The sequence below is a fragment of the Pan paniscus genome, chromosome 18 (assembly GCF_029289425.2).
Source record: "Pan paniscus chromosome 18, NHGRI_mPanPan1-v2.0_pri, whole genome shotgun sequence".
Taxonomy (NCBI): Eukaryota; Metazoa; Chordata; class Mammalia; order Primates; family Hominidae; genus Pan; species Pan paniscus.
The window spans coordinates 83,292,765-83,318,806 of NC_073267.2; the positions used below are offsets into that span (position 1 = coordinate 83,292,765).

Here is a 26,042-nt window from a genome sequence, read left to right on the forward strand (position 1 = left end):
ATGGGTAGATGATAGATGAATGGATGGACGGATACATGCATGCATGCATGGATGAGTAGATGATGGATGGATGGGTGGATGATGATGGGTAGATAGGTGAGTGGGTAGGTGGATGATGGGTGAGTGGGTAGGTAGATGATAGATGAATTAATGGATGGATGGGTGGATGATGGATGGATGGATGGGTGGGTGGATGATGGATGGATATATGGATGGATGCATGGATGGATGGATGATGGATGGGTGGATGATGGATGGTTGAGTGAGTGAGCAGGTGGATGATGGATGGATGGGAGGGTGGATAATGGATGGATGGATGGATGGGTGGGTAGGGAGATGATGGATGGGTGGATAGGCGGATGGTGGATGGGTGGATGATGGATGGATGCGAGGGTGGATGGATGATGGGTGGGTGGGTGGATGATGGCTGGATGGGTGGGTGGATGGATGATGGCAGGATGGGGGAGGGTGGATGGTGGAGGATGGATGGATGATGGATGGATGGGTGGATAGGTGAGTGATGGATAGGTGGATGATGGATGGGTGGATAATGGATGGATGAGAGGGATGGATGGATAGATAGATGATGGATGGGTAGATGATGGGTGGGTGGATGATGGATGGATGGATGGGTGGGTGGATGATGATGGATGGATGGATGGGTGGATAGATGGATGGATGGGTGGATAGATAGATTCCTTGAGGATAGAAATCTTGTTACTCAGAGATTCTAGGTTTTTCAAATATAGCCATCCAAGGATGGAAGGACTGCATGTGAGTGAAGCACTATGCCTCCTTAAGGAAGCAGGCCCTCAGTGGAGGCCAGGGAGGACTCACAGCCTTCTGCTTCTAATCCCTAGCTGCTCTGGTGGACCACATCCAATTTGGGGACTGCCACATTGGACACAGCTATAATGCGAGCTTCACAGTCACAAATCACAGCCAAGTGAACTTGATACGGTTTGAATGGCCTGTTTCAGCTACAATTGCTTTCTCCCCACAGGTAAATAAAAGTCATTCATCATTTTTTGGAATCCCTTAGTCCTAAGCCAACCCCAGACTGATTGTCAGCCCTTTCCCGTGGATGCATGGAATGGAATTAATGCATCTCAAGCTGAGAGACAGCCCAGGAATCATCCCTCACTCATACCTAGTAGCAAAGAACACTGTTCATGTCTCTCCTGGTTAAGAGGGGAAGACGGAGAATGAAGTTGACCAAAACTGTTGCTAGGCTGCTGTCAAGGGGCCCTGTGGAGGCCTGTATAGATGAATACAGGTCCTAGTCTTCCTATCCCAGATTGTGGAGCTGTGTCCTCCTAAGTGTGTGTCCTTTAGAGTATCAGTCCTTCAAAATGCTTCGCCAAAAGCTAGAATGGGGGTGATGGGTTCTGTGGACAAGTGAGATTTAGAAAATGTTCCAAGCTCCATCCTTCCTTAAATATTCCTGGTTCTCTTTGGCATGTTAAAACCTTGTTAATTTTGTTTTACCTGGAATTTTCTAACCTCTTCATTTAGCATCTCCACAGCACACATTTTTTTTTGAATTGCTGACTAAAGCTTGACATTGAACAAGGCCTAGGATAACGTTCTAGCAGATCGTTGCCTCTGGCCAGTGGTTGCTTTTTGTAGATAGTTCATTTCTGAGTTCCCAGAGCACTGGCACACCCCAGTGTCTTCACTGCCTCCTGCTCTGTTGACACACAGCCAGTGAGTCTGCTCAAGCACAGTATTCAAGGGGGATGGAGCAAAGGCATTGGGGACTTTGTCATCTTTAAATCTTTGAGCGCTATTAGGGATAAATTTTGCTTTTTGGAGTGATGTAAAGTTCATTAGGACCCTGACCATTCCGTTTCGTCATGGTCCAAATCCAACCCTGAATAGAGCTGGTATACCACTTTATTTGTAAATTGAGTGGTTACTATATGCCAAAAATAGTTCTAAGACCATGGTTAATCCTCTGAACAATGCTATAAGGCAGATACTACTTTTTTTTGTTTTTGTTTGTTTGTTGAGATAGTCTCACTCGGTCACCCAGGATGGAGTGCAGTGTCACAATCTTGGCTCATTGCAACCTCCACTTCCCAAGATCAAGTGATTCTCCCACCTCAGCCCCCCAAGTAGCTGGGACAACAGATGCACACCACCACACCTGGCTAATTTTTTTGTATTTTTGGCAGAGACAGGTTTCACCGTGTTGTCCAGTCTGGTCTCAAACTCCTGAGCTCAAGCAATCCACCTGCCTCGGCCTCCCAAAATGCTGGGATTATAGGCATGAGCCACTGTGCCCAGCCATAGATACTACTATTATCTGCATTTTGCCTGTGAAGAAACAAACACAGTATAATATAATAGGGTAATCTGCTTTTGTGCATTATTTTTATTACCAAAGCCTTAATCAAAGAAGGAAGAGAGGCTGGGCACAGTGGAGGTTCCCAACCTCAATTCTTGACTTCTATGCACCCACAGGCTCAACACCACATGGAAGCTGCCAAGTCTTGGGGCTTGCACCCTCTGCAGCCATGTCCTGAGCCACACCTTGGCCCCTTTTAGCCATGACCAGAGTGGCTGGGATGCAGAGCTCTACATCCTTAGGCTGCACACAGCAGGGGGGTCCCTGGGCCACCCACAAAACCATTTTCTCCTCCCAGGCCTCTGGGTCTGTGATGGGAGGGGCTGCCACAAAGGTCTCTGACATGCCCTAGAGACATTTTCCCCATTGTTTTGGCCATTAACATTTGGCTCCTCACTACTTTTGCAAACTTCTGAAGCCCGCTTGAATTTCTCCTCAGAAAATGGGTTTTTCTTTTCTATCATCAGGCTGAAAGTTTTCTGAACTTTTATGCTCTGTTTCCCTTTTAAAACTGAATGCTTTTAAGAGCACCCAAGGAACCTCTTGAACGTCTTGCTGCTTAGAAATTTTTTTATGCCAGATAACCTAAATCATCTCCCTCAAGTTCAAAGTTCCACAGATCTCTAGGGCAAGGCCAAATGCCACCAGTCTCTTTGCTAAAACATAGCAAGAGTCACCTTTGCTCCAGTTCCCAACAAGTTTCTCATCTCCATCTGAGACCATCTCAGCCTGGATTTCATTGTCCATATCATCAGCGTTTTGGTCAAAGCCATTCAACAAGTCTCTAAGAAGTTCCAAACTTTCCCACATTTTCCTGTCTTCTCCTGAGCCCTCCAAACAGTTCCAACCTCTGCCTGTTACCCAGTTCCAAAGTCACTTCCACATTTTCAGGTATCTTTACAGCAGTGCCCCACTCACTATACCAGTACCAATTTACTATATTTGTTCATTTTCACGTTGCTGATAAAGACATACCCGAGACTGGGTAATTTATAAAGAGGCTAATGGACTCACAGTTCCACATAGCTGGGGATGCCTCACAATCATGGCAGAAGGCAAAAGGCACATTTTACATGGTAGCAGACAAGAGAGAAAAATGGGAGTCAAGCAAAAGGGGAAACCCCTTATAAAACCATCAGATTTTGTGAGACTTATTCACTACCACAAGAACAGTATGGGGAAAACTGCCCCCATGATTCAATTATCTCCCACCAGGTCCCTCCCACAACATGTGGGGATTATAGGATCTACAGTTCAAGATGAGATTTGGGTGGAGACACAGCCAGACCATATCACCATATATCACATAACCTCTAGAAAACTCCATTGTACACTTATGAGAAAATGAGAGTGAAAAAGTCAAATAACATCTTCATATTACTATGAAAATAGTCTTGACCTCATTTATCCCCTGAAAAGGTCTTGGGGATCCCAAGGTCACCAGAACACCTTTGGAGAACTGCTAGTGTACTGTATTCCTCCGTCCATAATTTGTATAGATCATATTGATTAAGAGTATGGCATTTGGAGCCAGATTGCCTGGGTCTGAATCCAACTCCTCAAAAATTAATGACCTCAACCAAGTTACAAGTTTCATTGTCTATAAAATAAGAATAATAGCTGTACCCCTCATAGGGTTGTTGTAGGGATTCGTAGAATTGTGTAAAGGTTTAGAATAGTGCCTGAAGCAAGTACATTTGATAAATATTAGTTGTTCTTGTTATTATTATTATGTTTCTACCTAAGATCCTCTTGTACATATTTAATTCTGTCTACATACACAGGCTTAACTGATGCATTTTTTGCCAAGACCTTTGGCTCCTTCCCTTCTCTAGAATATCACCAGCAGGTATCAAGAGTCCTCAAGATTGGATTCTCAAAAATACTAATACCAGGCTCTTCCCTAGATGGGCCACCTCCACCCTGGGTGTGCCAAGGACATAGTGGTGACCATGAAGTCAGATGTACCCATCAACCTAAAGAATATGCGGATCAGGTGCAAGCTCTCCAGGATTATGTTCCAGCTCCCTGCAGACCAGGTCCCCGACTGGGATGACCACATGCACACAGTCAAGTGGGTGGACGTACCCAGAAACATGCCTGGGACTTTCACTACAAAACGAAAAGTAAGTGGGGACATCAAGCACCAATCTGACCAGGCCTCCATGCTTGGATTCCTACTGGTCTCAAGTCCCTCATCATTTCCTTTTTTCACAGAAAAAAGAAAAGGTTCCCATTCTACTTGACCTTGATTCCAAAAGTGACAAACTAAACTTCTACACATGCTGCCTGCCATCAATGCTACACATACCACACATCTTCACTGGTAGACCTTTAGCTTAAGTCTTGATAAGCAGTTGAGCAAGTCCTCCCACCTTTTCCTTCTTCAAAAATGTCAATGCTAATCTTTTGGTTGTTTCCCTTTTCCCTCAGGTGTCCAGAATCACATTTGTAATAATCTTTGGTTCATGACAGGATCTCATCTTTGGTCCATGTGTGCCCTTCTTTTATTCATTCCTTGGTTAGTTTTTTTAAAAACAATATAATACACAGAGACAAACCCACACCCAACACGGGAAGTAGAATATTGACTACCTGTGTAATTCTCAGCCATTCCACCCTCTGCCTCCATCCTAGAAGTAATCACTATCTTGACTTGACTTGTTTACTCCCTTGGTTTTTGTTTTTTGTTCTTTTTTTAATCTATGCACACTAAAAGGTATATCAGGCCAGGCACAGTGGCTCATGCCTGTAATCCCAAAACTTTGGGAGGCTGAGGCAAGCAGATTGCTTGAGCCCAGGAGTTTGAGACCAACCTGGGCAACATGGTGAAATCCCATCTCTACCAAAAATTAGCTGGGCGTGATGGTGCATGCCTATAGTCCCAGCTACTCAGGAGGCTGAGGTGAGAGGATCATCTGAGCTCTGGGAGGTCAAGGCTGCAGTGGGCCATGATTGCACCACTGTACTCCAACCTGGAATACACAGTGTGAGACTCTTTCTCAAAAAATAAAAATAAAACATATATTGTTAGTTGTAGTTTTAACTTTTAAAAAATGTTATTGTATGTGATCATCCATATTGTTGCATGTGGCTGTAGTGTATCCATTTCACTTCTACATAAAATTCCATTATGATTTCTCCCTTCTCCTTTTGAAAATTATTTGGGGTTTTGCTATCACAGATGTATTATTCACATGGTGTTCATTTGTTAGAGTTTATATTCCTAGAAGTGGAATTGCTGACTCATTGGATATATGAATGTTCAACTTGCCAAGATAATCCCCCAGTATTTTCCAGAGTAGCTGTACCAATTTATACTCCTACAGCAGAGAGCTTATTGATCCATGTCCTCTCCAACACTTGGTATTGTCAGACTTCTTGATTTTTATCATTTGAATGAATGGGAAATGGTCTCATTATGAGCCTATTTTGCATTGTCCTGATCTCTGATCACAAATAAGGCTGAGTATTTTTTCATATGATTACTAGTCATACAAGTTATCCCTTGCAGGAATGCCTTTTCGTGCCTTTTGCTCATTTTTCAATTATGATACTTATACTTTGTGTGAGTTGTTTTATTTTTTATAAACTCTTCTGTTCGTATTATTTGTCTGCAAATATCCTTACCAAATTTATAGTTTATCTTTTTTTTTTTTTTTTTTTTTTTTGAGGGGGACAGAGTTTTGCTCTTTCGCCCAGGCCAGAATACAGTGACACAATCTCGGCTCACTGCAACCTCCACCTCCTAGGTTCAAGAGAGTCTCATGCCCCAGCCTCCCAAGTAGCTGGGATTACAAGCATGCACCACCACACCCGGCTAACTTTTGTACTTTTAGCAGAGACAGGGTTTCACCATGTTGGCCAGGCTGGTCTCAAACTCCTAGCCTCAAGTGATCCACCCACCTCGGCCTCCCAAAGTGCTGGGATTATAGGCGTGAGCCACCATGCCTGGCCTAGTTTATCTTTTCTGTTATTAATTTGAATATCATCAAGTTTATTAATCCCTTCTTTTATATGTATTACTTTTTGTGTCTTATTTTTAAAACTCTTTCCTCCCGGAAAGATGTTCACTTATATATTTTTAAGACTTTTGTTTTTTTGATATTTCAGCTCTTGGCCCACCTGGATTTTATGTATGTTGTGAAGCAAGGATCCAATTTCATATTTTTCATCTAGATGACTAATCTTACTAGATCCCTTTTTCATTTAGCCTGTCTGTTCCCTAGTGATCTGCCAGGACTTTATTGTCACATAGTGTACCTAAATTTTATATATGCCTAGAATGTTTCTGGTCTCTCTATTCTCTTCCATTGTCAGTTTTTCTGTCCCTGTGCTCTGCATCTCTGAGGACACAGCTGCCTTTGTTACAGGTGATAGAGACGGATCCGGAACCTGCTCACTCAGTACTAGAAGAAAACTACCAAGAACTGCAGCTTCAAATCAGTGCCAATGTGGATTTCGCTTCATACCATTGCCAAGCAAGAGATGTGCGCTTTAAGGAAACCTTGGTTTACCAGACCCGAGTGTTTGAGTGAGTCATCAAAAGTCTCATGACACTAGATGGAAAGCTCTTTCATTCCATCATTCACTCACTCACTCATCAAATGTCTATTATCTACAGCAGCATCTACTAGGCATCGTATCTGTGTGGCATGCACCAGAGTGTTGTCTTAGGTCCAATGAAACATTCAGGCCCACAGAGCTATTGAAATTCACACTTGAAATCAAGATATAGGCCAGGAAATGTAGTACACCAGGAGGGCGGCATCAGGCAATCCACTTTAGTGGGAGCAGTCCTTGCAGCAGTCTACACAGCCACCCAGGATCTGTTCTTTTTGCCCATGCACCAAGTGGTAACCCAGACAATATCCACACTGGTGGGTATAGGGTCCATCTAAGCTTAGAAGCCCAGACCCAAAAGACCACCATTTCTCCTAACCACTCTGCAGATATATCTTCTGGGGTCCCTGCAGACAATATGCCCAGTTACAAGAGTCACTACACTCAGAGAACCCCACAGCTATGGCTTCCCTCTAGGTGGTCATAGTTCCTCCCAGTCCACATGTCATTTACTCATCGGGGCCATTTTTAGTATAAACAATGTCACCTAATAATACAACTGACATTCCTCCCTTATCAAGTCTCCAGGGGAACAGACCTAGAAAGCTATTTCAGAGTCAAATTCATCTTTGAGAAGGAGAAAAGGTTATGTTAACCCTTCACCCACATTCAGACACAGGGACTCAAGGATGCCATGGGCCCTGCCTTCAAAGAGCTCATAATCTGAGGGTGGCAGCCGGGGGACAGATAGAAACAGGAGAATTTTTCATTACAGCATGATGTCATGTGCATGAAGCAAAGGGGTGTTTAAAGCAGATCAAGAGAGTCAAGGAAGGCTTCCTGGACAAGGTAGTTCCCCAGCTGAACTTTAGAGGACAGATAGGAGGTAACCAAGTAAAGAAGTGAGAACAAAGTGAGAGTGAAAGAAGTGAGAATAGGGGTAGCCAAGTGAAGAAGCGAGAATGAAGGGCTCTCTCTAGGCAGAGAGAGCAACATGTGCAACACATACAAGGACAAAAATGTAAGCCACTGACATTTCTACTGCATACAAGTTAGTAATTAGCTCATTCAACTCATCGTGCATTTGTTGAATTCTAAACATCTTTGCAAATTACGATAGAACCAAAAGATAAATGTCAGGAAATGTGATCTTCTGCTGATGATCATTTCACCTAAAGCAGGGGTCAGCAAACTGTGGCCTGTAGCCTGTTTTTGTAGATAAAGTTTTGCTGGCATGCAGCTATGCCCATTCATTTATGACCTATCTGTGGCTGCGTTCCTACTACAAAGGCAGAGCTGAGTCATTGCAGAGACCGTATGGGACACAAAGACAAAAAACTTACTATCTGGCCCTTTAGAAAAGTTTGCCAACCCCTAAACTGAGAACTCTTTTTATAAAAAGTACTCTGTGCCACTGAGATTTCTTCACTTTATAAAAATTATCTTTAGAATAAATACAAGTGCTCATAAATTTACAAAATAAACACAAGCCACTGTGGTCAAAGCACTTGATTTCAGGTGAAACTAGATGGTCTGTCTACCTGGACTAGAGAGTGGAAATCTAATCTCTACATCCCACTGTAGACCTACTCCTCACCCAAACTCCTAACTCTTACTATTCCCCTAAAACCAGGAAGGGCATGTGGATTTATTTCATCATCATTCTCTTTTTCTTGTACCAAGGTTTCATCTTTCTACTGTTAACTGTGATCAAGTTTAATAGTGATCCCAGAAAAAAACTCTGCCTCCCTGTTCTTTTTTTTTTTTTTTTTTTTTTTTTTTTTTTGAGCCGGAGTCTTGCTCTGTCACCCAGGCTGGAGTGCAATGGTGCGATCTCAGCTCACTGCAACCTCCACCTTCTGGGTTCAAGTGATTCTCCTGCCTTAGCCTCCCGAGTAGCTGGGACTATAGGTGCACGCCACCACGCCAAGCTAATTTTTGTATTTTTAGAAGAGACAGAGTTTCACTATGTTGGCCAAGCTGGTCTCGAACTCCTGACCTCAGGTGATCCACCTTGCCCTGGCCTCTCAAAGTGCTGGGATTTCAGGCATGAGCCACCGCACCCAGCCCTGTTCTTGTCTTAAAGCAGGAAAATTTGAGGCAGGAAAAGCCTCTGCTGATTTAGAATTTGAGTTTGAAGTAACTAAAATTCAAATCTGTGCCTCAGTCAGGAAAGGGGTCACAGGCAGGGGTCAAATGGCTTCTGATCACAGGGACTTCCTTCCTTTCTTTTCTTTTCTTTTCTTTTCTTTCGACAGAGTCTCGCTCTGTGGCCCAGTGGCATGATCTCAGCTCACTGCAACCTCCATCTCCTGGGTTCAAACGATTCTCGTGCCTCAGCCTCCTGAGTAGCTGAGTAGTTGGGACTGCAGGCATGTGCCACCACACCTGGCTAATTTTTATATTTTTAGTAGAGATGGGGTTTCACCATGTTGGCCAGGCTGGTCTCAAATTCTTGGCCTCAAGTGAGCTGTCTGCCTTGGCCTCCCAAAGTGCTGGGATTACAGGTGTGAGCCACCCTGCCCAGCCAGGGACACTGTTTCTGATGGGAGGTGATTCAGAAAGGGAGGGCCTATAGAATTTGTTCCTGAGGGAGGTGCTGTCTTGTGAAATAGATTTTGTTTCCTCTCTCATGGGGGGGTTTAGGATTACTGCAATGCATGCTGAGAGCTTGCTGCACAGGGTGTTGGAAGAATGCAAAATACTTTTAAGTGCTAAATATTTTTTATATTTTTACTTTTAATCACTATATATTTTCTTGTTCGAGTATATCATATGCATGATTTCTAATAAAATTACTTAAAATGTGCCTTTTAAAAAATATTTAAGAAACAAAGTGACATGACTTCAAAAGGTTAAGTACAGTATAGATGACATGCAGCCAGGACCAAAACCACCTGCAGCACATTTCTCAAATCTGCTCCCTGATCGATTTGCAGGTTCGATGTGATTAATTCAGGACGTGTGCAGCTGGAATTCAGCTGGGTCTCAGAAGATACCTCAAAGGCAGTCAGCTTTGCAAAACCAGATCACCAAGGTAAATTCAATGACAAGTAAAACCCAGGGCCTGGCCTGAGTCACCAGTTAGAAGAGCCTTGTTCATGGAGAGGCCAGCACTGCTCAGAGGGTCTCCTAAGTAGCTAAAGAAAAGCAAAGCAGAGACCTTGTGGTGTCTGTAGAGCCAAATGGGCCTGAGGGACTCCAAAACTTACCTCCACCCTCCTGGAGTCTGAACTCTGTCCCTGCACTAAGCCAATGCCCCATCTCAAGATAACTAGGAATCTTGTCTCTTAGGTCTTAACCTTGTGGGAGATTATAGATCCCTTGGAGAAACTTTTGAAAGTTATGAATCATTTTCCCAGGAAGATACACACCCATGCCCAAGTTCTCAGTTGGTACATATGAAGCACTAGAAAAGGAACCAACACTTGGTAGGCAAGTTGCTATCATTATTATTATTATTATTATTGTTATTTCAACTTTGGAGATGCACAGACCTTTTGAATGGGCCCTTATCCATGGGTCCCCAGATTGTAAACCCCTACTTTAGAACAATGATTCTCAAAAAAATATGTTCACAGCGCATTATTCTAGGGCACAAACATCTTCTTGACCCACCCGCTTGAACCAAAAGGAAACAAATTTGAAAACCCTATGGAATAAATAGAAACATTTTTCATGAGTCTCCTGTAAGCTATATGAGCAATTCCCTACCTCTAGTACCCAAGGTTAAGTACAGCTGCTACAAAAGGTGAGTCCATATCCACCATATCCGCAGAGGGCCCCTAAGGACCTGTAAGTGGGCTCCCTTCCACCTGCCTCTCACTGCAAATGCAGAATATCACCCACTCCCTCTCTGTCCCCAGGTTCAGCTCAAAAAGATCAGCTTAGTCAGGGCACGATGCACACAGGCAGCACCCTGGACAGCACCATGGACCACTGGGCCGAGGGTTCCCCACAGCCCTTCTCTGTGGAGCCCTCTTCGGGAATCGTGCTGGTGGGGAAGATTCAGAAGTTCAAAGTAAAATTCTCCCCGTTGGACATTGGAGACTTCGAGAGCAACCTTTTCTGCCAGTAAGAAAATGTGCTCGCCACAACACCCTTCTTGGCAGGCACAAAGCTCTGTGGCTCTTATCCCCTTTTCTGTCCAACCACTGCCACCATCCTTTCTGGCCCTAGATCCCTGCACAGCCCCAAATTATCCCTTTTCCTTTTGGAAGGATCTAAAGGGTCCACCCTTTAGAGAACAAGGAGAATATGGTCTTTGTCCTGCTCATCAACCTCTCCAGATGCTTCCCCCTGCTTACTTTCCCCTTCCCAGCTGCATGTAGGATTCCACTGAGCAACAGACTGGTGACAGCCAGGTGGGTTTCAGTCCTTGTGCAAGCATGAACTTAGGAAAGCTTTCTTGTACCTTCTCTGAGACACAGTTTCCTCATACATAAAATGTAAATATAATACCCAGCTGGTGGAATTGTTGGGAAAGTTAAATGAGTTAATTCAAATAAAGTGCTTACAACAGTGCCTGGCACACAATAAGCACGATAAACATTAGGTGGTAGTGGTGGCGGTGGTGGAGTTGGTGGACCTGGTACATAGCAGTGAGAGAAAAGCTAACCCAATGACATCTGACAATGAAAGTCCCTGATGAGGTACTTGCTCCCAGGAAAGCTTGAAGGAGTACAATCGCCTTACAGAAAAATCCTGTGAGCTGTGGCCTAGGGTGGCAGAGACCTAAGTGAGCTGCTGGGGCCTCCTTGACCTCCTGCAGTCATACCACTGAGACCCCTCCCACACCTAGGCCACCTCAGCTTGGTCCTGGAGCTGAGCATCTGCTCATATCCAGTTCACCTTTTCCGAGGAGCTCAGGATACTTTTTTAGGATTTCCAGGTCACTTTCCATATCCCACTAAATGCCTATGAGAGAGACCAGAGGGTAAGACTGTGCTCATTTTGCAGCAGGAATATTTTCTCAACATTGATGGGGGAAGTAACCTGCGGCCATACTTAGGTACACAGAAGGAGCCAAATTCAGGCTGCTTATGCTCAGCCCAGTCATGCATTCAAGGCACTGAGTGATGCTATTGACCAAGACAGACCCAGCCTCTGCTCCCATAGAGCTCACATTCTGGTGGATATAATATTCATTTCCAACCAACTAAGAAAGCAACAACTGATGACTAAATAAAACAAATAAAAATAACCTTATCCTCTCAGGATTCCCAACCTGCCACCTGGAGAGCAAGGTCCGGTCCTGGTAGCAAAAGGGCGGAGCACCTTGCCCATCTGCCATTTTGATCTGAAAGACTCGGACTACATAAGCGGCCATCAGCGCAACCCAGAGCTCCGAGGGTCCAGTGGGGGAGCTCTGGATCCAAACACCCGGGTGATTGAGTTCACCACTGTGGGCATAGGAGGGAAGAATCTCCGGTGAGTTGCTTAGGTTTACATTGATTGAATTCACATCGGTCCTAAAGAACTCTAAAAGAATTCAGATAGATGAGCTAGGTCTATTCCTATAAGCAGGCTTGATATCCTGGGGTTTGACCTGAGTTTTAGAGGTTTGACTTTTGAGAACTGTTACGTTAAGAAAGCTGAATTCTGTCTCCTTAGTTTTGCCACTGAGGAAAATATGGAAGACACAAAAGTATAATCCCTGACCACCTCCTTAACCACAGAGGATCATTGGCACAGTTGTGCCCTTGGCAGCATTGTTATTCCAAAGTCCAGAACCCTACCCTGACTGTGGATCGCTAGAGGAGATGGAGTTTTCATTTCCACAGTAACAAAGTGCTCTGAACAGTTCTGCTTCCCAGATGGGGGACTGGGTTAGGGCCAGGTTCTAAGAAATTTCTCTTAATCCTCAATCCCCTGTCCCACTCTCTTCTGTCAATTCTCCCCACCCTGGCCAGGACCTTTACCATCCTAAACCCAACCAATAGCACCTACTCCTTCTGCTGGATCTCTGAAGAAATTGAAAGTCTCCAGAACCCTGCAGCATTCACATGCCTTACAGAAAAGGGCTTCATCCACCCTGAAAAGAAAGCCGAGGTATGTGCAGATGAGAACCACTCAACCCAAGGCTTAGATCACTCTAGCCATTGCTGTGTAGAAAGTGTGCCATAGACAGGAAGAACTGCCTGAGGGTGTAGTGCATCAATCAACAAGTATTTAGTGAATGGCTGCCATATGCATTGGGCAATGCTGATGACAAGACAGACCTGAGCTCTCTTGGCTAGCCATGGAGAAGCAGAGAGCTCTAATATTTGCAATTTTTAAAAACAGAACATTTAAGCAGCAAAAGGTAACTGGACACAAATGCCTGGGGACCCTGGGACTTATAGAGTAGCATAAAAAGTTATCTTTGTCAAAAGGACCAAAAATGGTGAAAGGACACGATGTGTTTTTACTTGGTTAGGCAAAGGGCAAAGTAGAGTGGAGCCATGTCCCATGGCTTCATCCTAAATGTTTACACAAATGATATGGAGCAGAATTAAAGAAATACAGACTTGCTGGCCAAAACGGATCTGTGAGCCCCATGTCCAGCCAGTTGCAGAGAATCTTGAAGACAGAAATAAATCCGTGAAACAAAAATTATGAATTCCTGTGCCCTCAGGAGGGTCACACAAGTGAATAGAGTGGGCCAAGGAGACATTTGTGGGTAATACGGGGTACCAGGGCCACTGGCCACAGGGCTTCTCTGGTAGATGACCACTTTGCAGACAATGGGGGCCAAGGGGGCCAACTCACCCAAACTGTGGAAAATACAAAATTCCAAATTTCTTTTTTTTCGTTTTTGTTTTTGAGACGGAGTCTTGCTCTGTCCCCCAGGCTGGAGTGCAGTGGCGCGATCTCGGCTCACTATATGCTCCGCCTCCTGGGTTCACGCTATTCTCCTGACTCAGCCTTCCGAGTAGCTGGGACTACAGGCGCCCGCCACCACGCCCAGCTAATTTTTTGTATTTTTAGTAGAGACAGTGTTTCACCGTGTTAGCCAGGATGGTCTCAATCTCCTGACCTCGTGATCTGCCCGTCTCGGCCTCCCAAAGTGCTGGGATTACAGGTGTGAGCCACTGCGCCTGACCAAAATTCCAAAGTTCTATGTGAAGCCCTATTTTACATGCTGGTAGCTAGTTCAATTTTTTTTTTTTTTTAACAATTCCCAAACCAAACAAAACATATTTGTAGACTCTTCACCTGGTTTTGACCTCTGCATAATGTCAGTACCCAGGCCATCTAGTTAAATGTGACAAGGTCCAGGAGCTGGGTCCACCATAGAGACAATCCTACCTGGATCATGGCCCCCACTTCAGCCCAGAAATGTTTCAAATGTGAGCTCGGTTCCAAGAGGCAAGTTCCAAAATCTGTCATCCAAAGTCATGCTGGTCTTTAAGTGACAGTCATATCATTGAGGCGACACACCTCCAGAGCACCTGCCCACATTGTCCTGGCAGTGGTATAGACCATGCATGTTAACCTGTGTGGTTCTTTTTTGGCCAAATGCCATTATTCTTTCATTCAGTCCTGGTTGATTGATTGCAAAGAGACTCACTCAGGTTAGCTCAAAAAAGAGACAGAGAGAACCAGGAGTAGCTTTTGAGGTTGGACTTTCCTCCTGGGACTGCCTGCTTCTCTCTTCCCATCTACTCCATTCTCTCTCCACTGACCAGTTTCTTCACTCTTGATTGATTGATTTATTCTTCAGTTACTTTGTAATATCACTTAGCTAGTTGGTTATGGCATGCCATGGCCCAGCTCACCTGCATGGTACCTTTCACCATCAGCTCCACTGCCAGCTGGCCTGGCCACTCATTTTCTAATTTCAAACTTCTGAGAGAGAAATCTGGCTGGCCCGGTTAATCATATTGTCTTTGGCTGTGTGCCCAGCTATTGACAAGTATGGGGATTGTCTTTCCTTGGAATGGGTACCAACTCTTTGGTCCAGTCAGCTATGGCACAGCCATGCCATCCAAAGACATGGCACAAAACACGACAGCTTAGCCAGCAGAAGCTGTGGATGGGGGAGACTCCCTTAGAAGGACATGTGGGCAGGTCAGATAGACATTGACGTTTCTGGTACAGCCACACCTACATGCCCTTACATGGACTATAGAAAGGTAGCAATAGCCTGGTAACATCAACTCTCATGACCCTCGTGCTGACAAGTCTCCAGGGACATGTGGACTAAGCATACAGAAGTGTCTTTTACCACTCTGTTCCAAATTGTCTTCTTAGATCGTGTTCCAGTTCACACCTTTCCATCTGGGCATCACTGAGTCATCATGGACCTTCCTAATTCCCGAGCACAACATCACAGTCCCTTTCCTGCTGGTAGGCAAAACTACCGAACCTCTCATCTCTCTGAACAAGTCACACCTCAACTTCAGCTCTCTCCTCATTGGTAAGGCTGTCCTGATGGTATGTATTTAGAGTTGGCATGATCTGGGCAAGGTCATCAAGAGCTCTGGGAGCAGCCTTGCATAAGAAACCTCTCGGGCCGGGCGCGGTGGCTCACGCCTGTAATCCCAGCACTTTGGGAGGCCGAGGCGGGTGGATCACGAGGTCAGGAGATCGAGACCATCCTGGCTAACACGGTGAAACCCCGTCTCTACTAAAAATACAAAAAATTAGCCGGGCGTGGTAGCGGGCGCCTGTAGTCCCAGCTACTCGGGAGGCTGAGGCAGGAGAATGGCGTGAACCCGGGAGGCGGAGCTTGCAGTGAGCCTAGATCGCGCCACTGCACTCCAGCCTGGGCGACAGAGCGAGACTCCGTCTCAAAAAAAAAAAAAAGAAACCTCTCCTGGTCCCTTCCAGAAGCATATCAGAGGGTCTCAATCAGTTTTTAAAAGGCCACAAAATATTTACTGCTCAATCTAATTTCCACCAAGTATCTTTTAAACCTACAATTAATAGCTTAAGGAAATTTAGGAGCCTTGTTAAAGATCCTACTTGGCAGATTCCTTTAAGGCATGGGCTGACTGTTTATTTCTAGAGCCTCAAGTTGGCCCATCCTTCTTGCATTTGCCCCCAGATTATGGGGGGTATCTGTATGCTTCTTGGTCTGTGCCACAGTGGTCAGATTTCTCTCTCATCCTTTCATGCATTTATTTGGTTCAACAAATATCACTGAGTCTGTAGAATGCCCTCGGTACTTTTCTATGGGCTGGGATTACACTAATGGATAAAGCCCAAAGTCCGTACCTTCCTGATGCTTACATTCTAGAAATAAGAAACAGGCTACCAAAAGAAACATAAGGAAACTATACACCATGTCAGATGGTAATAAGTGCTTTAGAGAAGAGGACAGCAGGGTAGGGAGAATAAGGAAGGCCAGGAGGCAGTGGGAAGGTGAAACGAAGTAATTGTCATGTCCCTTATAACCCCATGTATCTTTCCCATGGTTGTGACATCTCTGCTGTGTCTATAAAATACAACTAAAGCCAGTGTATTTTTTAATAATATGTTAGATTTGTATTTATAACATAATATTCTTTATAGTAAATCCACCAATGTGGTGTTGCATAAGAAAAAGTTTAATCTCTCCACATTCATCCTGTCTCATCTTTCTCTTTCCACTCCAAAGGAAAGCAGTGTTAACTGCTGGATGTGTATTTTACCGATACACATAATTAGGTGGGAGGGGGAATTATGGCATTTATTAAGATTTTGAACAAATAAGCAATGTAGCATAAGAATAACAACAGTGAGACAGAGTTTAATCCAGGAATTCAACAGTGGTATGTTTCAATGTAATCATTACATCAATAGATTAAAGAAGAACAACCATGTGATCATGTTAATATACACTGAAAAGGCATTGCCAAAATTTAGCAGACATTCCCAACAAAAACTCTAATAGCAAAATGGACATTGATGGAAAAAAAGGTTAACCAAAATCAAGAGGCAGATATGATCCTGTAATAAATGACTAAAACTGCTTCAATTAAAATGAGGAATTAGGTAAGGGTGTTCATTATCACCCTTATTATTGAACACTTGCTTAGAGACTTTAGCAAATATGACAAAACAAGAAAATTAAATAATTTGCATAAACATTGGGGAAAAAAGGGATAAAATCATCTTGTTTTGCTTTTACTGATGATTTTATACACATAAAACCACAAGAGGCTCTAGAGAAAAAGCAAAACAAACTACTAGACTCAACAGAATAATGCGGTAAGATGGGCAGATGCAAGACAAATATGCAAAAATAGTGTCTTCTTTTTTAGCACTAGCACCTAGAAACAGAAAACCAAAGAAAACATCCACTTGGTACTGGCAAAACCTATAAAATAGCTAAGGATAAATGTAATAAGACATGCACAAGAAAAGACCTACATGAAGAAAACTATCAAATCTGATTAAAATCCCCCAAACAAGATCTGATCATTTGTTAGTTCTCCTAAAATTAAATGCAAATTTAATCAAGTTCCAATTAGAATCCCAACTAGGGTTGCCAGATAAAATACAGGATGCATAAATTTTAATTTCAAATAGCAATTAATAATTTTGAGTATGTCCAAATATTGCTCGGGACATATTTATACCAAAAAATTATTTGCTAAATCTGTCAACCAAATCCCAAAAGAATTGGAAGGGGAGAGAATTGGATAAAATGATTCTAAAGTTTATGTGGGAAAATGAATGGTCTAATAGCCAAGAGGAAAGCGTAAGATGATAGTGAGAGAAAATGTATTAGTCAGAGCCCTGGGCAGGAAACTCATGCCAATACCAAAGGTCTATTTTCAAAGAATTCGATGCAAGAATTATTTACAGATACATGGGCAGTTAAGGGGGTCAACCAAGGAGAGTGAAGCCCCCATTAACAAATTCAGGAAGGCATTACAATTCTTGGGTCTAAAGGAGCAAGGGAAGAAAACGATGTCACCAGAATCCCAGGAGAGCTGTGGCCAGGGCAGAGGAGCCACTCAGCAGAAGCAGGCAACTGATGAAGAAAGACATGGAATCCCCGAAAGAAGGAAGGTGACTTGTAGAGGAAAAGGAAAGAAGAGAGGTAGACAAAGGCGGAAGAGGTTGGGGAATGTCTTCTAAATGTCTTGCCTGTGAAGCGGTGTCTGCTGAGAGACTCCAGCAGGCAGTCAGGAGGCCCCCACTAAGGGCTGGTGTTTCCTCCTCAGGCAGAGAAGCCAGGGAGACTGTGCAGATCATCAACAAGGAGGAGCAGGGGTTCGATTTTTCCTTCCAGGACAACTCCCGCTATTCTGAAGGTTTCAGCAACAGCCTGCTTGTATGTCCCATGGAAGGCTGGATCCCACCACTGTCCAGGTAAACAAAAATGAAGGTCTCATTTTGTTTGCATCCTCCTGACATGCCCAGGACCCCAAGCCTGCCAGTGCTTACAGTGCCCCATTTATATAATTGCTTTCAACTCTAAGATTAGATCATAACAATTCCATCTCCATCCTACTTACTCCCTGATATCTGTTTTCCTGATGAATATGGAGCATTGAGAATTCTAAGCCCTTTATCTCAATATTTTCTCTTTGTATTCTTTTCCTTGCTATATTCACTGTATATGTGAATCCACAGTGCAATGTTCAGGCTTGCCTGGCAAGTCTCTTTTTCAATTAAACATTTAATTTTCAGGCCAGGCATGGTGGCTCATGCCTATAATCCCAGCACTTTGGGAGGCTGAGGCAGGCGAATCACTTGAGGTCAGGAGTTTGAGACCAGCCTGGCCAACATGGTGAAACCCCATCTCTACTAAAAATACCAAAATTAGCCAGGCGTGTTGGCGGGCGCCTGTAATCCCAGCTACTCGAGAGACTGAGGCAGCAGAATCGCTTGAACCCGGGAGGCATAGGTTGCAATGAGCTGAGATCGCACCACTGCACTCTGGCCAGGGTGACAAGAGCGATACTCCCTCTCAAAAAAAAAAAATTAATAAATAAATACAATAATTAGCCGGGTGTGGTGGCACACACCTGTAATCCCAGCTACTTGGGAGGCTGAGGCATGAGAATCACTTGAACCCAGGAGGCAGAGGTTGCAGTGAGCTGAGATTGCACCACTGCACTCCAGCTTGGACAATGGAGTGAGACTCTCTCAAAAACTAATAATAAAATTTAAAAATTTGAAGTAATTGTAAATTCACATGTAGTTGTAAGAAATAATAGAAAGACTGCCGGGCGTGGTGGCTTACACCTGTAATCCCAGCACTTTGGGAGGTCAAGGCGGGTGGATCACCTGAGGTCAGGAGTTCGAGACTAGCCTGGCCAACATGGTGAAACCCCGTCTTTACTAAAACTACAAACATTAGCCAGGCGTGGTGGCACATTCCTGTAATCCCAGCTACTTGGGAGGCTGAGGCAGGAGAATCGCTTGAACCCGGGAGGCAGAGGTTGCAGTGAGCCAAGATTACCTCACTGAACTCCAGAGCAAGACTTTGTCTCAAAAAAAAAGAAAAGAAAGAAAGAAGAAGAAATAAGACAAAGATAACTCTGTACTGTTTACCAAATTTCTCCCAAGGGTGACATCTTGCAAAGCTTCAGTAAAATGTCACAACCTGGTATTGACATTGACGAGTCAAGACACAGAACAGATCCCTTGCCGCAGGATTCCTCATGTGACCCTTTTGTTGCCACACCCTTTCCCTTCCCCCAAGCAACACCTCCTCACCCTCTGGAATCCAATACTTTCCTCTGTGTCTATCATTTTGTCATTTCAGGAATGTTGTATTCACAGACACATACATTCCTTTTGTGATTGGCTTTTTTCACTCATAATTCTCCGACATACATCCAGGTAGTTTTGAGAGTTTCTTCCTTTTTATGACTGGCTACCATTCCATAGTAGGGATGCACCACAGTTAGTTGAACTATTCACCCATTGGAGGACATCTGGATTGTTCCTGGTTTGGGCTGTTATGAATAAAGCTACTATAAACTTTCATGTACAGATTTTTTGTGTCTTCATGTCACTGGGGAAAATGAGCAAGAGTGCAATTAATGGACATACGATAATGGCATGTTTCCAGAAAAAAAAAAGAAAAGAAAAAACTGTGAAAATGCTTTCCAGACTGGCTGAACCATTTTACATTCCACCAGTTATCTCTGAATGTTCCAGAATCTCCACAACATCACCAAAATTTAGTGGTGTCACAATTTTTTTATTACTATTTTTAGACAGAGTCTCGCTCTGTTGCCCAGGCTGGAGTGCAGTGGTGTGATCTTGGCTCACTGCAACCCCCGCCTCCCAGGTTCAAGCAATTCTCTTGCCTCAGCCTCCCGAGTAGCTAGGGCTACAGGCACGCACCACTATGCTCGGCTAATTTTTTTTTTTTTTTTTTTAGTAGAGACGGGGTTTCACCATGTTGGCCAGGCTGGTCTCGAGCTCCTGACCTCAAGTGATCCACCCACCTTGGCTTCCCAAAGTGCTGGGATTACAGGAATGAGCCACTGCAACCGGCAACAATTTTTTATTTTAGCTTTTCTGATAGATGTGTAATGATATCTCATTGTAGTTTTAATTAGCATTTTCCTAATGACTAATAATGTCGGACATCTTTACATGTGCTTATTTTCTGTATGTGTGTTGTCAGGCCTGAGGGCCTCTTCCATCATTGTCAAGGGAAGTGCTAACCTTCTCTCCCTTCATACAACACATATGTGCTTGTTTTCCTTCTATGGATCCTCCTCAGTGAAATGTCTCTTCATGTCTCTTCCCAGTTTCCTGCTCAGCCTGTTTGTTTTTTATTGTTGATTTTTGAGAGTTCTTTACATGTTTAGGTAGTGCTCCTTTGGTGGATACCTGATCTGCAAATATCTTCTCCCAATCTGTAGCTTGTCTTTTGCTCTTCTTAACAAGGTCATTCACAGAGCAAAACCTTTTATTCTTGATGAAGTCCAAATTATCTATTTGTCCTTTTATGGACTGTCCTTTTAGTGTCTGTTCTATATCTCCGAATAGCCCTAGATTCAGAAAATGTCCTTCCATTATTTTTTCCGTAAGTTGTGTAGCTTTACATTTCAGTCTGTAACCCCTTTTTTATTAACTTATAAGGTATGAGACTTACGTCAAAGTTTTGTGGGGTTTTTTCAACTTTTATTTTAGTTTCAAGGGATATGCATGCAGGTTTGCTACTGGATTTACTGTATAGGTTTGGGGTACACATGGTCCCATCACCCAGGTACTGAGCTTAGTACCCAATCGTTAGTTTTTCAACTCTTGCCTCCCTTCCTCCCCTCCCCCTAGTAATCCCCAGCTTCTATTGTTGCCATCTTTACGTCCATGTGTACCTGATGTTTAGCTGCAACTTATAAATAAGAACATGAGGTATTTCGTTTTCTGTTCCTGCATTAATTTGCTTAGGATAATGGCCTCCAGCTGCATCCATGTTGCAGCAAAGAATTACCTCATTCTTTTTGTGGCTGTGTAGTATTCTATGGTGTATATGTACCACACTTTCTTTATCCAGTCTACAGTTGATAGGCACCTAGATTGATTCCATGTCTTTGCTATTGTGAATAGTGCTGCAATGAACATGAGAGTGCATGTTGTCTTTTTGGTAGAATGACTTTGGGTTTTTTGGTTTTTTGGTTTTGTTTTGTTTTTTATGAGATTGCTTTGTTTTTTGTAATGAGATTGCTGTGTTGAATGATAGTTCTGTTTTAAGTTCTTAGAGAAATCTCCAAACTGCTTTCCACAGTGGCAGAACGAGTTTACATTCCCACCAATAGTGTATAAGTGTTCCCTTTTCTCTGCAGCCTCGCCAGGATCTGTTGTTTTTTATTTCTTAATCATAGCCATTCTGACTGGTGTGAGATGTTATCTCATTGTGGTTTTGACTTGCATTTCTCTGATGATTAGTAATGTGAAGCATTTCTTTATATGTTTGTTGGCCACTTTTCTGTTTCCTTTTGAGAAGTGTCTATTCATGTCTTTTGCCCATTTTTTAATGGCGTTACTTGTTTTTTGCTTGTTCAATTGTTTAAGTTCTTTAGAGATTCTGGATATTAGACCTGTGTGAGATGCATAGTTTCTGAATAATTCCTCCCATTCTGTAGGTTGCATTTTTTCTCTGTTTGTAGTTTCTTTTGCTATGCAGCAGCTTTTTTCCTTTCTTACTCCTTTTTTTTTTTTTTTTTTGCAGGATTAATTGGGTCCCACTTGTCGATTTTTGTTTTTATTGCAAGTGCTTTTGAAGACTCAGTCATAAATTCTTTCCCAAGGCTGATGTCTACAATGGTGTTTTCTAGGTTTTCTTCTAGTTTTCATATAGTTTGAGGTCTTACATTTAAATCTTTGATCCATCTTGAGTTAATATTTGTATATGGTGAAAAGTAAGGTTCCTATATTATTCTTCTGGCTTATGGCTAGCCAGCTATCCCAGCATCATTTATTGACTAGGGAATCCTTTCCTCATTGCTTATTTTTGTTGACTTTTTCAAAGATCAGATGATTGTAGGTGTGTGGCTTTATTTCTGGGATCTCTATCTTTTTCCATTAGTCTGTGTGTCTGTTTTTATGCCAGTACCACGCTGTTTTGGTTACTATAGCCACAAATCTTAAAATGTCATCATAATTTGGAGTTTCCTTTTCCTCATAATGAATCTGCTAATTCAGTAGGCTCATATTTTTTAAGGTTTTGACAAGTTGGCCTAGTCAGGTAATCTGCTGTTTTGTTCCCCAACCAGGTTCCCAATTGATATTTTCTTCACACCAAAGCAGGAAGGAGATGTGAACTTTAATTTGATCTGCAATGTGGAAAAGAAAGTCCACCCTGTGAAATTAAATGTCAAGGCCGAGGGCTATACTATGAATGCAGAGATCAAGTGCAAGGACAGGACAGGCTCCATCACTCTGTTGACTCCCAACCAGACTAACATCATCAACTTCTATGAGGTAAAGGTGTAAGAAGACCTTGCTATCTATCTCAGCTTCCATTCTGACTGGGGAAAGTAGTAAAAATGAATATGAGCTGAGTCTTTCTGCTTCAAATGCCAGAGAGACCAGGAAAACAGAAACACTCCAAGAGCAGCTCTATCCCCAGAATGTATGTAGATATGATGTGAATGCTTTTCTTATTTTATTTTCAGGGGGGTGGAGAGATGGTGGGGAGAAGAGTGCTTGTGTTAAACATACAGGAAGGATATTTGACTACCAACAAAGGTCTAAGAACTAAATTGCCACTTTGCTCCATGAGATATTGAAAGAACCCCAACACTTAGTAGCTCCTGCTGGAATATCTGACTCCATTAAGCTAAAGATAGTCAAATCACCAACATCATCTGCCATCCTTATTTCCCAAAGGATATTTTTCATCAACATGTTACAAATGCTGACCCCAGACAAGGGAACTATGGTTTGCATTCATTGCTCTGTTCTCTGTCTCCTAGGTGGAGTTAAATGAATGTGTCCAGTGTGAATTCAACTTTATCAACACTGGAAAGTTCACCTTCAGCTTCCAGGCACAGCTGTGTGGCTCCAAAACCTTGCTGCAGTACTTGGAATTTTCACCCATCGACAGCACTGTGGATGTAGGACAGAGTGTACATGCCACCCTGTCTTTTCAACCATTAAAGAAGTGTGTCTTGACAGACCTGGAACTCATAATCAAGGTCAGTCCATTTAACATTGTCCAAACTCCAAAAGTACTCTCAGCATGCTGCCTTGGCAGGTTAATTCTCTTGTGTGTTCTTTGTCTTCTCCATGTGTCCAGAAGCTCCTAGAGGGTAGCTGTGTTGGACACAGCCTCACAATGTCTAGTACAAAGGCTTCAACAATGGTTAGGTGCCTGGGGAGTAAGTATGGATTGAAAAGCAATTATATTGCAATACATTCACCCACTAAAATAAATAAAAGTGATAGATGGGGCAGGGAAAGTATATGTACAACATTTTCTAAGATGAATTATTGAATGAAAAAAAAAGAATGGTGATGTCAGCAGGAATGGCAGAGAAGGACATCCAAAATGCTGCTTTTCAATAGCAATGAGACCACTGGAAAAAATTTTCGAAATCAACTTTTTCAGAACTCTGAAAATTAATAATAGGCTTGCAACAATTCTAGGAGTATTTATTCAAGAAAAATGACTGAATACCCATAAAGGCAGTGAGCTTTGTGGTATTTTGATTTGCCCTATTCTCTCGCTCCTCCCTCATCCCAGCTCTGCAGTAGCCTTGAAAACCAACAATTCGGCAATCAAAGTGAAAGTCAGCAATCATCAGACCCTGGAGGAGGTAGAACAGATTGCAACTCCCCAAAAGCCCCCATTCTAAAAGAATTGTCACTATTTGACCTGTCTAGAAGTTCAGTGGAACCCCCCTCATAGGGATAGCTTTTATTTGACCTGACTCCAGGCTTGCTCAAAATCAATCAGTTGTAATTGTTTAACACTGCAGCTGACTGAGGGAGCATTGACCTTAGGAGCAAACAAGAAGTTCATTTAAAAATTTAAAAGGAGGGCTTATGCCTGAAATCCCAGCACTTTGGGAGGCCGAGGCTGGTGGATCACCTGAGGTCATGAGTTCCAGACCAGCCTGGCCAACATGGTGAATCGCATGAACCTGGGAGACGAAGGTTGCAGCGAGCCAAGATCGTGCCATTGCACTCCAGCCTGGGCGACAGAGTGAGACCCCGTCTCAAAAAAAAAAAAAAAAAATAGAGTGCTCAATGGTGCCCAGGCTGGGGTGCAGTGGCGTGGTCTCGGCTCGCTGCAACCTCCACCTCCCAGCCGCCTGCCTTGGCCTCCCAAAGTGCTGAGATTGCAGCCTCTGCCTGGCCGCCACCCCGTCTGGGAAGGGAGGAGCGTCTCTGCCTGGCTGCCTATCGTCTGGGACATGAGGAGCCCCTCTGCCTGGCTGCCCAGTCTGGAAAGTGAGGAGCGTCTCTGCCCGGCCGCCATCCCATCTAGGAAGTGAGGAGCGCCTCTTCCCGGCTGCCATCCCATCTAGGAAGTGAGGAGCGTCTCTGCCCGGCCGCCCATCGTCTGAGATGTGGGGAGCGCCTTTGCCTCACCGCCCCGTCTGGGATGTGAGGAGCGCCTCTGCCCGGCCGCGACCCCGTCTGGGAGGTGAGGAGCGTCTCTGCCCAGCCGCCCCGTCTGAGAAGGGAGGAGACCCTCCGCCTGGCAACCGCCCTGTCTGAGAAGTGAGGAGCCCCTCCGCCCAGCAGCTGCCCCGTCTGAGAAGTGAGAAGCCCCTCCGCCCGGCAGCCACCCCGTCTGGGAAGTGAGGAGCGTCTCCGCCCGGCAGCCACCCCGTCCGGGAGGGAGGTGGGGGTCAGCCCCCGCCAGGCCAGCCACCCCATCCGGGAGGAAGGTTGGGGGGTCAGCCCCCCGCCCGGCCAGCCGCCCCATCCGGGAGGTGAGGGGCGCCTCTGCCCAGCCGCCCTTACTGGGAAGTGAGGAGCCCCTCTGCCCGGCCAGCCGCTCCGTCCGGGAGGGAGGTGGGGGGGTAAGACCCCGCCCAGCCAGCCGCCCCATCCAGGAGGGAGGTGGGGGGGGTCAGCCCCCCGCCCAGCCAGCCGCCCCATCCGGGAGGGAGGTGGGGGGTTCAGCCCCCAGCCTGGCCAGCCGCCCTGTCCGGGAGGGAGGTGGGGGGTCAGCCCCCGGCCCGGCCAGCCGCCCCATCCGGGAGGTGAGGGGCGCCTCTGCCCAGCCACCCCTACTGGGAAGTGAGGAGCCCCTCTGCCTGGCCAGCCACTCTGTCCGGGAGGGAGGTGGGGGGGTCAGACCCCGCCCGGCCAGCCACCCCATCCGGGAGGGAGGTCGGGGGGTCAGCCCCCCGCCCGGCCAGCCGCCCAGTCCAGGAGGGAAGTGGGGGGGTCAGCCCCCCGCCCGGCCAGCCGCCCCATCTGGGAGGGAGGTGAGGGGGTCAGCCCCCCGCCCGGCCAGTCGCCTCGTCTGGGAGGTGAGGGGCGCCTCTGCCCGGCCGCCCCTACTGGGAAGTGAGGAGCCCCTCTGCCTGGCCAGCCACCCCATCCGGGAGGGAGGTGGGGGGGGTCAGCCCCCCGCCCGGCCAGCCGCCCCGTCCAGGAGGGAGGTGGGGGGGTCAGCCCCCCACCCGGCCAGCCGCCCCGTCCAGCAGGGAGGTGGGGGGGTCAGCCCCCTGCCCGGCCAGCCACCCCATCCGGGAGGTGAGGGGCGCCTCTGCCCAGCCGCCCTACT

At 45.0% G+C, this 26,042-nt stretch overlaps 1 protein-coding gene and 1 pseudogene across 1 annotated transcript in view; one reads left to right on the forward strand and one right to left on the reverse strand.

Annotated features, from left to right (window-relative positions):
* Positions 1-26,042, forward strand: part of HYDIN (HYDIN axonemal central pair apparatus protein) — a 429,930-nt gene that overhangs the window by 358,485 nt on the left and 45,403 nt on the right. Inside the window, exons 65-75 of the mRNA XM_063597736.1 lie at positions 861-1,003; positions 4,258-4,476; positions 6,724-6,884; positions 9,853-9,950; positions 10,780-10,987; positions 12,131-12,343; positions 12,826-12,964; positions 15,149-15,314; positions 18,052-18,199; positions 22,570-22,777; positions 23,272-23,493. Of these exons, the coding sequence (XP_063453806.1) occupies positions 861-1,003; positions 4,258-4,476; positions 6,724-6,884; positions 9,853-9,950; positions 10,780-10,987; positions 12,131-12,343; positions 12,826-12,964; positions 15,149-15,314; positions 18,052-18,199; positions 22,570-22,777; positions 23,272-23,493 (1,925 nt within the window). The remainder of the gene's footprint in view (positions 1-860; positions 1,004-4,257; positions 4,477-6,723; positions 6,885-9,852; positions 9,951-10,779; positions 10,988-12,130; positions 12,344-12,825; positions 12,965-15,148; positions 15,315-18,051; positions 18,200-22,569; positions 22,778-23,271; positions 23,494-26,042) is intronic.
* On the reverse strand, positions 20,421-20,537 carry LOC112437471 (U6atac minor spliceosomal RNA; annotated as a pseudogene).